The sequence below is a fragment of the Temnothorax curvispinosus genome, unplaced genomic scaffold (genome assembly GCF_003070985.1).
Source record: "Temnothorax curvispinosus isolate PA1 unplaced genomic scaffold, ASM307098v1 QBEX01012135.1, whole genome shotgun sequence".
NCBI classification, from domain to species: domain Eukaryota; kingdom Metazoa; phylum Arthropoda; class Insecta; order Hymenoptera; family Formicidae; genus Temnothorax; species Temnothorax curvispinosus.
This window is the reverse complement of record NW_020221915.1, coordinates 25,214-41,851: the sequence shown is the minus strand read 5'-3', so window position 1 is coordinate 41,851 and position 16,638 is coordinate 25,214. Positions and strand designations below refer to the sequence as shown.

Below are 16,638 nucleotides of genomic sequence, written 5' to 3'. Positions count from 1 at the left end.
TAACACCCAATTAATAATAACTTAATAAGTTAATACAAATATAAAATAGACTGTAAAATGATAAGCTTCAATAAAAGAAGCTTCTTTGATTTTTGACGACAGATTACAGTTTCGTTCATCTCTCGCGCATATTTTATTACAATCTGTAAGACAATAGATTGTAATAAAACAACAAAGTTTATATACAAGAAAAATTAAAATACCTGATACATTTTGCAAACAGCTTTACGTGAGATCATATTATTAAACGCAGCGTTAGAGATGCAATCTTTTTGGACAAGCTTACGTGGATGAATCGTTCAGTCTTTTGCGAAAGCGCGAAGAATATGTTCGACCTTGGTGAAGCGAGTATCCTCGTCCGAAGTTTTATAAAGATCGAAGGTCAACTTGTCCTTCCTAACCGTATTCTCCGTCGTTCTCGTCATCGACGTCGACGAGTTTCTCGAATAAAATGCCTCGCCGGATGAAAAGAGCCATCGTCTGCCATACGAATGAAGGGACTGACGTAAAAGTTGGGACGGCGGGGGAGCGAGGAGAGGGTTGCGAGAACGGGAACGACCGCCCGTTACAAGCGGAACGTAAGTGACAAGTTGAGGGATTGCTGCGCCTACGTGGGCGCATTGTGTGCAATCGCCATTCGCGAACGTGCCCCGGCCGTTCCTTATTCCTCGAAGATTTCCAACGCCCGTGAATGCGCGGAAATATTGCCGATCGCATTATTCCTAACGTTATCTCGCGCCACGTTCGCGCTATTGAAAAAGTCGCGCGAAACCCGAGACTTGGATTGAAAAACGAGGGCGGAGAGAGAGAGAGAGAGAGAAAGAGAGAGAGAGAGAGAGAGAGAGAGAGAGAGAGAGAGAGAGAGAGAGAGAGAGAAGAGAAAAGAGGAAAGAGGAAAGAAAAAAAGAGGAGAAAACAAAAAACGTTTCAACTTTCATCAGCGCATGCGAGTTTCTTACGATATGACCGCGATATACGGGCGCGAGTAGCGTGTTGAACGGTAACGATCGGAAAACAAAAACATTCCCCTCTTTCTCTCTCTCTCTCTTTCTCTCTCTAACAGCGGAGAGAAAACTCGCGTACTCGAGCGTGTCGTACCATAGAAAGATCCATAGTACGAGATCCGAGCAATTTACAACGCGCATCAAAACTCAGAAACAAAGTTCACGCCGCCGCCAACGTTCGTCGAGAACCGTGTCGGTGCACACTGGCGAACTTCCAAATCTCACCAGTTCTACTAGTTGACTATCGCTCGATGTCCCTCGCGGAATTCATGCTTGTTTGATTACTTTCAAAGTTCATTTTTCGAAATTGCGCAATGCGCGCGGATTCCCCGGAGAAGGAATTCTAATCGATCCGATTACGGGAATTCGAATTTTCTCGCGGAAAATTGGCGCGTTAATATACCATGATATTTTTAGTTGCTCTACCGTTCTGTCACTGAAATTTTTTTCTGTCATTAGATATTATTTAATACCTCTTGCTTTCGTGTAATAGAACGTTCTATGATAGAAAAAGTTCTATGTATAACAGCAGATTATCATGGTTCTTATATTTTTATATGCGGTAAAAATGGTCGATTTTTTATTTACATTCTTGAAACTTGCGGCTATATTGACAGCGGATGCATTCATAAAGATTTATAGAATTTAAATCTCTTTTTCATTTTGTATCTAAAAAGTGATTTATTAATTTAACTTCCGGTAAACTTTGCATAACGGGAACCGTTCTATTTAAAGTCCCATGTAATCATTTATATATGCGACGTCATATCGTTGTTGTCGCCGGATTCTCGAGTCGCATGTGCTTCGCTGAATTGGAACCAGTCTGGCAATTAGCAGGGCATGTTCGCCGATTGGCGCATATCTTACCACCGTCACATAAGTGTGGGCGTTACCGCGGTGTGTACCAGCTACGGAGTGATGCACCCCCCTTGATTGGAAACGATCCAAAATCACCAATTACGAGGCGAGTCGGTTGCATCCGTAATGCGAGGCGTATACATACACATATATACACCGGGCGTCGTCGACGGAGGGACGCTAAAATTCGATGTAATAACACGCTCTCTCGTGGTGTAATAGCTCGAGATGTCATCGCGCTAATATCGAACCGATCCCCACCGGCGCGGCAATCATAGTCTCTAGATTTCTGGACACGACTGGATGAAGCGGCAAAATGCATGGAACCGACGGAGGCCCGAAATTGTACGTCTGCCAACAAGAGCCGGCCATTAGTGGTCTTCCGCTCAGACGCGAAGATGCTGACGGAAAGTCTGGGCCTAACAATGAGAGCGAGGATCCAGAGTGCGAACTATTCGATTTAATTAGTAGGTACTTTGGATCACTGCCTAGACACGAAATCAAAGTCTGAGAGTCATTGCCGCGTCGCGTTGGTAACAGTAATCAAGCTTTTGTAACGGAAGATTAGAGGATATCATTAATACATTTTCATAAAATTTGTCTTTTCCCTGATAGTTTAGGTACTATTCTTTTCTAAAAGAAAATTATGCATGAAACATTTTTGCGCCATTCAATGCCGAATGCGTATTTTTTACTCAAATACTAATTTATCCTTTCGCGCTGAGAATTTTCTCTATTTATTATAGAGACATGATATTTTTTGACGAAGAGATAAGAATATTTCAATGTGATACATTAATGCGCTCAGCAAATTTATTGTTCTATTATCAACCCCAGTGTTAATTCTTAATATTGCAATCTCAGAATTCGCTCAAAATTCTTCCCTTTTTCTTCTTAATTTTCAATCAATTTTCATCATTAATATCATTCGAAGCATACATTATGAAGAAGAATTACAAAAATAATAAAAGTTTACTCTTTATAGAAATGACCACAATTTTAGTGCGCTACGGGGATAAATTCGCACGTTGCCGACGTTCTTTCGTCAATTATTTAAAAAGCAACGCTCTTTCAAGAGCGGAATTTCTATTTACGGCTAAATTATAATCCTTCTTCACAGAAAAGCACTGAAAATTATCAGCAATATACCAACTTACTTTTGTAGCCAATTAAGTCAGATCCCTCCTTTAAATGAGTTACTTATCTCTCCTAGAAAAATTTAATAAAACGGACTCACGCCTTTCACGCGGCTTTCAAGTTCTTTAACTTTCAACTCTTTTTCGCTCTATGGAATGGTAATGGGAAACTTTTTTCATCTAAGCGCCCGTCGTTTTGCGCCCGCTCGCGTTTGGTTTCGCGGTGGCGTCGTTTCGAGGACAATCGATCGTCCAATGTAATTACTGGCGGTACGTTATGCCGTTCAGCCGTGCCACCGTGACCACGTGCGCGCGTTCTCCCGTGTTCGTTTCGTCGCGCCATTTCGGAAGAACGAGGAGAGGCGAAGTTTCCCGGAACGCGCACCTCCGGGTTCCGGGGACGACGACGTCGCCCCCGCGGGTCCGCGACGAAAAAGAAAGGAAAGTCGGGCGGGACGGAAGTCGGGCGGGGCAAAAAAGGAGTCCCTCGAAATTCCGCGTCATATGCTCGACGGCACTTCCAGACTACCATCCGAGCGTACTCGAAGGAACGTCCGTCACCCCGCGCCGCGCGCCCCGTCTTATCCCATTCGGCTGCAGTCGCGGAGAAATTCAAATTTACGCACCGACTGCCCCGGGTGTGTTTTTCGAACTTATGAAAAATGAGTCTGGCCGGGCGGCGCTTCCACTTTCTCCTCCTCTTCTTTCGCCACCCGCGCGACCCTCCCCCGCGCTCTTTTCGCCCGAAGAGCTCGAAAAGCTTTTCTAAACCCACTTCTACGCCATCCCGCCGCTACGCCACGGCGTAAGAGTTTATTGCCGGTCGTGTCGAAGAGTTAAAACGGTCTTCGGACCGTTCCGGAGAGATACTAAACCCTAACTCTTTTATGTATGTCGTATTTAATTCTTGACCCGGTAGTCGCGCGAGCAAATGTAACAGAAAGCCAGTTTCGTCGTCGCAGCAGTTGTCCACTAAATTGGCACTAAAAACTGCGCTCTTTTGGTGTTATTACAAAATTTTTATTGTCCTCAATAGTAGAAAAGAAGCGATGTATTTGTGCAGTAAAGAACTGCGTAACGTTTTTGTGAAGCATTTAACGAAATAATTGTCAACACAATTACCGCAATTTTATATCTATGTTGCTCGATGCAACTCTTTCTGAAACAGTTTTTGCACAGTGTTACTTTTAAGTATCTTTTACGGGAAATTTATTGATACTATATTTTTGTTTTAAACGAGTTTAGAAGTTAAATTAAGGCACTTGTTATGATGTGTTTTTGAAGTAAAAAGAAATGCTCACGATTGATTAATAAAGTATACTGAAGTTTATTACGATAAAATCGGAGACGGCTAAATGTAAGAAAACATATTTCCTTGATTTCTAAGGAAACACTTTAAAGGCACAACAGCTTTCAAAAGGAAATCGATATAACTTCTTTTTTTTATCTCCCCAGCTGCTCTGCTCTTTTCTCTATCTTAAAAGTTCCGCGATTGGTGAGCGGAAGCAAACAGCATTGTTGGTCGGCTGGCGAGCTTCCGGATTTAATATAAATGTACGTGAAGTTACTAACTCAAAACGAGAACAACTTGAACACAAAAGATGGGATTTAAAGAAGTTTGCTCGGATAAATGTCGTTCCGGCGTAAAAAAAGGAATATTTATTTCGTTACAACACATGAGAAATTAATTATCGTGCCATTCATTATTTAAAGCCACATATAGTAATTATTAAACAGCAACTTTCGTTCACGAATAATCCAATAATCTTATAATAATATGATAAAACGAATCTTTTCGCTATTTTTTATCTTGTAATTGCCAATATGTGTCATTAATGCAATTTCTCATTCAGAATTACATAGAAATGATTAAAACAAGTAAATCGACACAAATAATAAAAAGTATGAGATGCGCTAAACATGTTTTTAAAAAATAAACGCTAGATAGATAAAAAAGATATTTTATATTTTTCTTTTCTAATGTTGAGTCAAAAGTAGCCCAAGCTGGGTCTTTAAAAATATATAGCTTGCTCTGTTCAAGAATATAAAAAAAATGTGTAAAAAATGAATATACATAAAAATATTTAGTGCCTCTAGTTTTCGGCTTGATGCGGGGCTTAAGTTGGGCCAAGTTAGATCGTGCTACCATGACACGGACGCCGCACGATATCGCACGTTTCGTAGTAAGAACGTGAAATATAGGTCATATGCATCGTGCCACCGTGTCTCCCGAGGTTATGCCTCATAATTCATCACGGTGGAGTCACGCAAACGCGCGCAAAAAAAACGAAACGGAAAAAGGGAACACGCGTGAAAACGTGAACCGACAGACTCACCCCTTCCCTCACGATTCACACGACTCTTTTTCGCCGGAAGCTCGAAGCTCGCGCGCGCGGCAGCATCTTAAAAATTTTAAACTAGTGAAAAGCTCATCGCGCGTGTCTGTTACGTTGGGATTTACGTTGCTCGGCCGCGCAAATCGCGATCGCGAGTATTTCGGATTTTTCATCTGGACGCGACACCTTAGACCGACCGGAAGATGTTCCGAGCAGCGGAGGCAGCAGTTTTGCAGCCTGCTCTCGCGAAATTACTCCCCGCCGCCGCATTGCTGCGCGTCGCGTTACATCGCTTGTATTCAAATGCTCGGCGCATTCGACGCGGGCTTTCCTCGAGCTTAATGCGAGCCGGCTGGCGGCGGCGGCGCTCGTTGTGTTTCCTCGGATGTGTATAAATGCCAGCGGACGCGGAGCGCGAGTTCCGCCGGGCGGTGTCAAGGAATCCAATAAAAGAGAACCCGGGCGAATTACAGGGTCCTCTCTCGCAGCACGCCGCAACTCCCGGATCCCTTCCCCTCTCGCCCCTCGCCCGGGACTACTTGGACCGAGGAGCGAGGATTCCTCTCGGACAAAATTCCAACGACTCCGGCTATTACCGCCAGAGATTATCCGCTCTCTTTCCTCGCACTTTTCGTCCCCAGAAAGCGTGGGAGGAGAGGGTGAGGGAGTGAGGGGGGAAGAGGGAGGGAAAGGTCACGGGTGTCCCGCGGAGCGCAGGGAGTACGGAGATAACTCGCGCTGGCCCAGACGTTTACGATCGTTCCGAGCTTTAACGAGGTTAATCGCGAACCCCTGAAAACGAGCGTTGAGGTCGGCAGCCCGAGAGAGGCGTATATACACTTTAAACGCCACCGCGTAGAGGTCACGCTCGCTTCCGGGCGCTCTTGCTCTTGCTCTTGCTTTGGCTTTTGCCGCGCCGCGGCCACTCGGCGTGTTTAGCGAGGTAGACACGAGCATCTGACGTTTGTTAACGTTAGAACCGGCCGAGGAGGTCGTTCCGAGAACGCCGGCAAATTGCGAACGGGCGACCTGGCTTTTCGTTATCTGACAAAGCGGGAGACTCTCTTTTCATTTTCCATCTTTGTGCCTTTCCGTTTTCGAAAGCAAGCGACCGTTATTGCTCTGCGACGACGCGAAATTTTATATCCAGACGTTTATTTGTTATCAGCGAAATAGATGCATGGATTTCATTAAAAATTTATATTACAATATTACTATTTATATTAAATTATAATTCCAAGGAAATTTATACTGTGAGCGAAAATTAGATGGAAGAAATTCCAAGCTGGAGAGAAAACAGATCTGTCTTTGTCTTTCATAAAAAATGCGATTTAAAGCTAGCTGAAGTTAATTAAAGGTGTATCTTGTATGGTTCTAATCATTTTAAACATTCCTGTAATTAATTCAACGAATTTACTTTTTTCCTCATTAGAAAATCCTTGTGTGATGAATTTTTTAATTTTATTAGTACATCGGATTATATATCACGAGAAGACTAACACGTTGCGTGAAAATAATTTCACGTAAATTCAGACTTTTCTCTTAATATAGCTCGGTTTAGACTGTTCGCTCCTCATTCACGTTCCGTTGTAATTATGCTCGCATAAATCGCGAATAATATCGCATACATTTAGCCCACTATTTTATGGCCGTCTACTAAACGACGTAACACGCGCGGCAATAATAAATTCTTATAATCGTAACTCGTAATTAAAATCTTGCTACTCAACGGTACACGTGTAGCGTTACGCAGCGCGAAACAAAAGTACTTGCACGAAATTCTGGACAGAAAGACGTATAGAGTTCGTGTTAAACGGTAAACCGAGGATGTAAAGAGAGGCGCAAATTATTCGCAAATTATTTCGGTGAATTGAGGAACGCGAATCTTTTGGGGAAAAATACCGTTGTCTCAGATTAAAAAGAAAAAAAGAAGAATGAGGAAACGCGCCTCTCATTTGACGCTTCCGTTAGCTCGTTCCCTTGATATTTCGTTACCGAAATTCTTCGCGCGCGATTGTGAGTCTCTCCCGCAAATTTACGATTCTTTAAATGAAAGTCTGCAGTCGTCATCCGACATCAGTGCGGACCGCTTTTCCTTTTTCCGTATTATCTCATACCATTTTCCGATTCTCACTTCGAGAAAGACAAAGAAATTTGCGGGAAAATCGCTTACTCGCGAGCACGAACGCGTCGTTTCCTTTCGTAAGCCCCAATTTTTGTTGCGCGCGGGGATAATCAGTAGGTCGATTCTATCAAGTCCCACGTCAAGCCTTAATCAATTTGATCCGGACAACGAGCACGTTCCTCTACGTGGCTCGTGTAACATCAGCGGTATACAGGACGTTCCAGTGGGAAAACCGGAGCAAATTCTCAAAGGACCGGGCAACATATAATCGTATAAATACATCGGTCGGCGCGTTCTGGTTGATCAACCTACTGCATATATATTTACTTTTACAATGTGACATCTTTTGTTATTTCCTTTGTATTTTATATTTCGTCTTTCGTATTTCACTTTATGTTTTCTTCTACGAGTTGCGATCTTTTCTTCCATCATCTTAAAGAATTGATGATAATAATAAAGTGATGACAATAAATGTTATTATTACTATTACGCGATTATGCAGATGAGATTGAAACATCAAGACATTCTTATTTTATATATAACCTTTAAACTGATTGGCAAAAATCCTATAAAAACATCAGGTACTTAAAAAATGTCATTGCTCCTAAAACAACTTCATTTATCATAAAAAGTTTTCAATTTAAAGAAATCTTCGAAAAGAAATCCGTCCTTCGTATTTCTTGAATGGAAAATCAGACGGCAAGGAGACATTAGCAGAAAAATACCGAGCTTCGAGAAACGTACTCAAGATTTTGAAAGATACGCGTGTTTCGCGCAAACTACACGAGTCCCGTGTTTACACGTTCCGCATTACGTTATGTCTGGCGAGATGAAAATTGAACGGTACACCACTGTGAGGGAAAGCGAGAGTTAGCTCCGTCTACAAGAATTCAAATTACTTCATCAAACGCCAACGTCGGCGACGACCACCCCTCGCCGGGGCCGTCCTGTACGCGAAGCGATCGTGTAATCCGGCGCTTGCACTTGCACGCGGCGACGGACGTGTGTGCGGGCGTGCATGTCGCGCGAGCGAGCGGGCGAGCGGGCAATCGCGCGCGTGTTTATGGCCGCACGGGTGCACGCGTGTTGGCGCACGGACATAGGTACCGTGTATGTACGCCTCGCTCGATGTACGACACGTACCGACGTGGCTGTGGATGTACGGGATGTGCGGCTTATAAGCACGTACAGGGCGCGCATACGGATCGCGTATGCATGTGCATGTGTGTGTTTCGGTACGCCACCCCCGGCCGCGTGTATATATTCGTGATTTAAAAATATAATATATTCAACGGCTGACCGCGCGCGCCGCGCTGCTCTGTGCACCGTTTAGCTATCCGACCATAATAGTCTCCCGTAAAGCTCTCTACTCTTTCTCCCTCCCAATGTCCCCTTTCTTCTCCGTCCCATCCCTCGCACGCGTCGCTTCATCCTATCTCATATTTCCCCGCGTTGCCGGACCTCCTCTCCCGCGTGGTTCTTGTGTTTTCTGGACATTTCCTTTTTTCTTTCCCCGCGATTCTCGCGAACCGCTGTATCTTCCCGCTCCTGCTTTTAAACCGCGTCAAAGAGATTTTTAACCGCGGCGCTTTTGGCCGGGCTGCGTGTAATACACGTAAATATACTTAATTTGTCACTTTTTTCATACGCTGACAAAAGTCGGGAAAATTTATCCGCCATCGTATGCAAGCGTTGGAAAATTAACCATGCTCGTGATATCGTCTCTTGAATTATTACGCCGCGGGAGGAGAATGCGCGTACCTAGGATCGATTTTCACAAAACGTGAAATTAACGTACCTTTATTTATAATCCTATATTTTTTATTTAGATAGCAAAAATTTCGTTTCGAAAGTTTAGTTAATTTTTCTAGAGTCAAGCTAGGGAGAGAATTAATTCTGAATCTTTTGATTATCGAATTTGCAATTAACCCGACCAAATTACGAAGAGTTATTACCTCTTTGCATAAATAAGTAACGGACAAGCTTTTGAAGTTCTCTTGTTTCTGGCGGACACGCGAGATCTCGATTGCGTTTCGTGACGCAACTCGTCGAAAGCTAATACAGAACCCCAAATCGGATCTCGATGGCGTGACATTGTCGAAACTTTGCGACTCGTACCTTGTATTCGTGTAACTTTCGTTATATCAAGCAGAATTTTTTATCAACGCCGAGGCCCTAACCGATCGTTATCTTATCTTGCGTACACGCCCCGTTAACATCGATCGAAAACAATTACAGAGAATGTAGGTACACGTTTTTCTAAATACATACGTACTTACTTATCTCTCTTTCTCTCTCTCTTTGCTTTCTAGATGCGTTATATTTTCCATCTCATAATTTATAGATGAATTCGTATATATTTTACTTTTCCGAGTTATGTTTTTATATTAACCGTACTTATATGAGGTGTCCAAGAAAACCAGACTGAGGCAATTTCTGCGCGAGTAAAAAATCCAAGTATATAGTTCAGGGGCAGAATTAATTTACTTCCATTAACATTGCATTCAGGTTCATTGCGTTATAGTCCGGGTTATTTATTTACAAACCGGGGAAGCTCATTGGTAACCTGACTCGGCAATGTTGCGGCGGTACGAAGACGAGACGGAGAAACGCCTGGCGTGCTGGTGGCTTAATTGCTCAGGGATTCCAGCTCGTTATGGCCGGTGTCTCAGGTACGCTTACATAGTCCGTTACAGCGGTTTCGCTAACCCAGTTCGCGACTCGGTTCCCCGGCCATTTACCATGCGGAACCGAAATTTCCACCGTCGTCGTTAGAATCTTAAGGCGATCGTGGCTTCCCTCCTCGCTTAGTAGCTGAAATTTACCCGACCTTTCCATTCGCCGAGGATCTCAACGATTGTACGCGTCCCGCACGTTATCGAATACTTAGCCGAGGTTCGAGCGAACATGGTCACGCAATACGTGTACAAACAATAAACGCTCAAAATCAGTCTCGTGGCGAAAATTTATTCGGGAGAGAACATCATAAAAAAATACTTTGGCATTGTATCGAAAGCGATCGTTGTATTGCAACAATTCTTCTTAAATGTGTCTCTTCGGAATACTATTTTCCCAATTCTAACACGTAACTAAATTAATTTTACTGCCATTTTACTTGAATAAATTTTAATTTCGGGTCTTATAGAAATATTTTGTAAAAGATAATAATTCACACTGTTTTAAAATAATTTAAAGACGGTGTTGGTATATCGCAATTATAATCATTTATAATGTTTTACGAAAGCTATTTTACTTCATACAAAATAGTCTTTTCTATTCTCATTGTCAGTCTGTTACGATTTTCTCGCCGCTTTTGGCACTCAGTATCGCCAGCATTTATCCGACAGACTTTCGCGCGATCAATCCGCGGCTCTCCCTTTGCTACCTCCCTTAACTTCGTACTGTCTCGTGAAAATTTCTCGATGTGCACCACCGACGAGTCTATCTTCGGGGTGTAATTCGCGAACGTCAACGGAATACCAATGTCGCCGCCGCCTTTCTCTATCGCGTCGTCCTCGCCGTTCTCCATTCTCTCCGTGAGTGGTCATAAAAGTTTAGAGGAAAGCCCGTTCGGGATAGGGGGAGAGAGAGAGATGGGGAGAGGGAGATGGAATGAGAATCTCACAAAGTAAGAAAAAAGACGAATAGCTCGTAGATGGTCTACTTTATTGCGGCGTTGGACATTATATAGCTTATGAAGGTGGGATGGTAGAGCGGCAGCTTTGGTTGGATCAGAGAGAGAAAGAGAGAGAAGAGGAAGAGAAGAAGATGGAGAGCTTTTCGCTCGTGAATGAATGATCAATCGTTCCGCATATTGACTGGCATGGCGAGAGAGTCAAAATGAATTTTTATACATTGATCGTTTACCGTTCATTCAATGTTGAACGATAAAACAGAGCAAATTCACTCACTGAGGGTACATATAGAATTAATTGGACGTGGTTATGTAATAGAAAACCAGCTGTTATTATTGAATTTTTTTGTCGTACTGCAAAAGTTGCTCTAATTTTTTTATCACAAATAAACGTCGACCAAGAAAAGTATTATATTACTGTAATGACGTGAGTTTAAAGATAAATTCTAACTCGGTGACAAGTTTTACATATTTTTCGTTTTTTCTTATTATAAAATACTCGAACTGTGTTTTACGATTACATCTATATTGAGGATTCCGCACGATTCTTACGAGAAAAACGTTTTTGGTCAATTTGCTTATGAATTTATGATTTATTGTGGTTTTCATGTTTCTTTCATCAACTCTTTATGATTAGTTTTTGAATTATGGGCATTTAAAAATCTTATTTACTAAAACTCTTCATCAGGGACGCAAAAACTACAATATATCACAAATTTAAGCAAACTGACCGAAAACTGTCGGTTGTTTTTCATGAAAATCATGCGGGGTCCTTTCCAAAATTCTTTTGTAACGTAATATAATTTAGAGAGGGATAATCTTTCAATATCTCTACCTTTCCTCTCTTGTTGTTCTTTGCGTTAGTTCGCTGTTTATATGTATTATCGTGATATTACGCCGCGTCATTGTTTATGCGATTGCGATTGCAATCTTTAATACGAAACTCCGGAGGCCGCTTCTTTTTACATCTGAATTGTAAATTTCGTGCACCGCGTGCGTGGAATGATAAATACTTATTCTTCGTTCTCGTAGAGAGCCGGCTCCCCGGAGAACCGTACGTGACTCAGTCCGGAGAATAGCTCCTTGCTTCTTGCGAAGCGGCGGATTGAGCTTTTCGATGCTTTTTCCCGCCGCGAGAAGGATAACCACGAGAGATAACTGCGAACGAGCAGTGAATTAAATCGAAGTCAATATTTCCCTTGAATTATGAAAGAATCGCGAAAGATACCGGGCGGCAAGATCGTAGACAGGTCGAGTTCGAATCGAACGTTTCATCTTTAATTTAAGAAATAATTCGCTGTAAATTTCGCCGAGTCGAGTCATCATCGATAAATTTCAACCAATCGTTGACGGATACGCTTTCGCAAAGGAGAAAGCGATCTTGACATTTTATTGAAACGTTACGTAAGTGAGTGTGAGATTTAACAAAGTGGCATTTTAATCGGAAAAGGGAGGCGAATAAAAGAGAAAGGGAGAAGAATTACTAAGCGGGAATGGATCTAATGCATAATTGAAAACTAATCTACGTATCGTCTGCGAATTTCGAAAATGACATTTCTGTATTATTAGCCGACATTTGTCAATAATTCAAACGAGCTTATTCGATTTTTACACACACACACACGCGCGTCACGCTCGTGTGTGATAACGCACGTACAGCCGAGAATTACAGCTCGTTAATTACCGCCGATGATCTCGAATCCAATAACCCTGATGCGCGTTATTAACTTTTGCAGCGTTAATTTATATTCCATTATATTTATTTCGCGCCATTTATCGCGGCTCGAAATCGCAAGTATAAAGCCTGCATTCCCCATCAATTTATCGTTCATCGTGATTTTTATCGGCGGAACGCCGCTATCTTGTTTGTGTATTATTAGTACCGTTAATGGCGGCGTGTTTTCGTTTATCCGATATACCCCAATTCATTGCCGAAAGTCGTCGAACGTACAACCCCATTGGTCCCCGAGTGAGGATTGCAGTTTTTCCGTTCCGCGCGCGACTCGACGGATCGAGCTTTTCGATACGGAGGATAAAGTAGGAAAAAAGAGGATCTAAGAAGACAGAGGAGGGAGCGGCGGTGGGGGAGGGGGGACGAACGACCAGTGGATCAAACCGAATCCAATAACTCCCGTGGGATTACAACTCTGGCCCACGGGAACCGATCGTATTCCGAGAAGATGGCGGGTGTGAGACACGAGACAGGAAGAATGAAGCGGGAGAGGGGAAGAGAAGGGGGGTCGACGGTTGGAGGGAAGTTTAGAAAGGTGGTCGCTCGTCCGTGAGAAGGGGGTATAGGAGGTTGGCAGCTTTCTTCTTTGCGGAGACGGCGATATTTTGTCGAGCTCGACCCGAATGTAGAGAAACAGCGCGGACTGCATTCGTATCAGCCGATATACAGTGGCTGGATCGGCAGAGGATGAGACTGCTCCGCGGGGAGCGGAGAAACGGAGAGAGAGAGATAGAGAGAGAGAGACAACGAATTCGCAAGCCCCGATATACCCTACCCACTCGTAGACACGTAGACAATATTAATCCGTTGCGGCGCGGTCGCAATAATTGCCGCCGCTTTTTATATGTCGAACACGATATCGCTCCCCTGGGGCGCGGGCAATCGGGTCGCGCCGCGCCGCCGCGCCGGGACAAACGGCAAACGGCCAAGCCACTTGCCGCTAAATGATAAGAAAATACGCTGTTCAATCACGAACTTGTCAGACTCAACGGGTTTCCGTGACGCGCCTCGCAAGGCGTTCCCCGGCAAATTGAATTTCTCGAGGCGCCCGGATCTCCCGATCTCTTGCGGCCGGCGCGTGCGAGCGCGAGCTCGCAGCTCGCACGCGAGCAACGATAAACGAACGAAAATGACTTAGCGCCGCCGGTTCCAGACCGGCCAACGATACGGTGTAACTTATAAGTCGTTCGCGGGATTTTGACAAATCGTCCGAGCCCGACCAATTCCCGATTTTCTCATCCCGTTCCTTCTTTCTTCTTCTTCTTCTTCTTCTTTTCCTTTCTTTCAGCTTCTCTTTTCTCCTGGCCCATCCTCCGGCCACCTCGTTTCCTCTTTCCCGCCCTGATCCAGCCGCCTCCTCGTGTCGGCGCTCTAAATCCTCGTGCCATGCCGCGCGAAAACTTTTTCCTCCGCGAAGTTGGAGTTTTCTCGGGTTTATCGGCAGTGCGGGTAGTTTTTACTTGGCAACTCCGTTTTTTTCTCTTTGCCTCCCCTCCCGCCGTCCGGGGTCTCTCCTTCGTTCTTTTCCCTGCCAGTGATTCGTTCCCGGTCGTCTTTACGTGGATCAGATAAGACCCCATAGCCACGCAAATCAAGCGGAACAAGCGGCTGCGCCGATCGCCCGATCGGACGGGCGCGGGCGTTTCGGCGATCGATACGATATCGCGAAAGGGTCCCTCGCACGATGATAAGGTTTATCGGGTCTACGTTAATCCAATAGTTTAGCAATTGCTTCGTTCTTGTCGTTGGAATTGATAACGGAGACCCGTATCGTTTCGTACCTCTCGCGCTAAATGTGACCGCCTTAGGAGGTCTTCGGGCTTTTCGGTCAGAGATAACGTCGTGAGTTCCGTCGAGGTAATTTCGGCAGATCGCAAACAATCGCAATACTTTCACGTGGAAACGCTAAAAGATGCATCGCGCGTCCCAGTAACGTGAGACTAGCGGCGCCGAACTTTCGTCGACGAGACACATCGCGAAAATGGGAAAGCGCACAAAGTACAGGGGGAGACAAAGAAGAATTGTACTTACTGACTAAGGTGAGAAAAGGCGTACTGTGCTGCAGAAAATGGGGCGGGCTGCATGCTTCTTCCGGTCTAGATACCGCGCTCCCCGTTTGCAGCTCGATCACGTGGCCGTCTCTTCGGTAGAATGTCATGCACATAAAACCGCTCCGACTGGAAAAAAGAAGGGCGCGAAGATCCGTAAAGATCGGGGCGAGCATATTCCTGTCGCTTTAATCGCGACCGCTGTAGATATCCGAACAGATATTTACGGACAAGCGGATACGAATTAGAATTACGAAGTATCATCGCGATTTCGTGAACGTGAGTCGATTCTCCCGTAAAACTTTTTTCCGTGCGACAATTTCTTTTTTTTATTATTTAAATAATTATTCATGAACTCTTCATATCTCATCTTCCATGTGTGTGCGTTTGTGAAGTTGGCGTATCGTTTTGTGGAAACTCATAAAGTACCTATTATGGCTTTATTTTTAATAAAGTTTTATAGTTCCCTATATAGGTTAGATAAATAGTCTTGGTCATTAAAGCACAAAAAATGTCTCTCTCACAAAGATTCACGCAGCGTCTCACTTTGCCCCACGGCGTTTTTCGTAACATTCATTGCTAGATTTCAAAAGATTTATAGCACTATATAAGTTCTGGAAAGAATTATGGCAATCTTGTTTTTTTTCTTTTTTTTATGATTTTTATCACTCGAAGAATTTATTTTTATGGGGACAGAGGTGGAATGCTGACCGATTCTAAATAGTTGTAATTATTCTTAAAAAATAACATTTTGTGCCACAACCTCTTTATAAAATTGTCAAATACGTTCAGAACTGCTCGAAAAATATTTTATGATAAATGAAACTCTCGAATATCGACCAGCTCCCTCGTCTCACCTCCATGCTCCTAGCATTGCATTTTTCGATCGATCAAAATTATTAAAAAATGAGAAAATAATATTTATCGTCAGAACTTTATAAAATTAAATACGTTCAAAACTGCACGGAAAATATTTTATAGTGAATAGAACTCTCGAATATCGACCAGCGTTTCACCTTCATGCATCTAGCAGTGCATTTCTCGAGCGATCAAAATTATTAAAAAAATACAAAATAACATTTCTTGCAAACTCTTTATAAAATGGTTAAATACAGAACTACGAGAGAAACATTTTACAATGAATAGAACTCTCGAATATCGACCAGCGTTTCACCTCCATGCTCCTAGCGTTGCATTTCTCGAGCGATCAAAATTATTAAAAAATAATATTTCTTGTCAGAACTCAGAATAATATGGTTAAATACGTTCAGAACTACTTGAGACATATTCTACTATATAATGAATAGAATTTTCGAAAATCGTTCACGTTTATTCATGTAAGGGTGCCTTTGCCGGGTGATAAAAATTGTTTAAAAAATTCAAAAAAAAAAAACTTATTTTCAGAACTCTATGTAAAATGTTTAAATACTTTCAGAACTGCACGAGAACTCTTTTAGAATAATTGAAATTATTTAGAATTGGTCAACATCCATTCCCCCCTCAAGTGATAAAAATCATTTAAAATTAAAAAAACAATATTTATCGCCAGAACTTTTCAGAACTTATGTAGAACTTGTGTAAATCTTTTGAAATCTAACAATGATTGTTAAGAAAACTCCTGTATGATAAAGTGAGACGCTACGTCTCAGCGAGAACCGGCGTCTCAGTTTGTCTTCAGGCATTTTTTGTGTTTTAATGATCAGAATTATTTGTCTAACCTATAAAGAAGTATAGAACTATTAAAAATAAAGCCAGAACTCTCAGC

General features: G+C 43.0%; 1 protein-coding gene across 1 annotated transcript in view; it reads right to left on the bottom strand.

The window, feature by feature from the left end:
- Positions 1-16,638, bottom strand: part of LOC112462257 — a gene marked incomplete at its 5' end in the record, with an annotated part of 67,522 nt that overhangs the window by 31,095 nt on the left and 19,789 nt on the right. Inside the window, one exon of the mRNA XM_025027938.1 lies at positions 14,857-15,002. Within this exon, the coding sequence (XP_024883706.1) occupies positions 14,857-15,002 (146 nt within the window). The remainder of the gene's footprint in view (positions 1-14,856; positions 15,003-16,638) is intronic.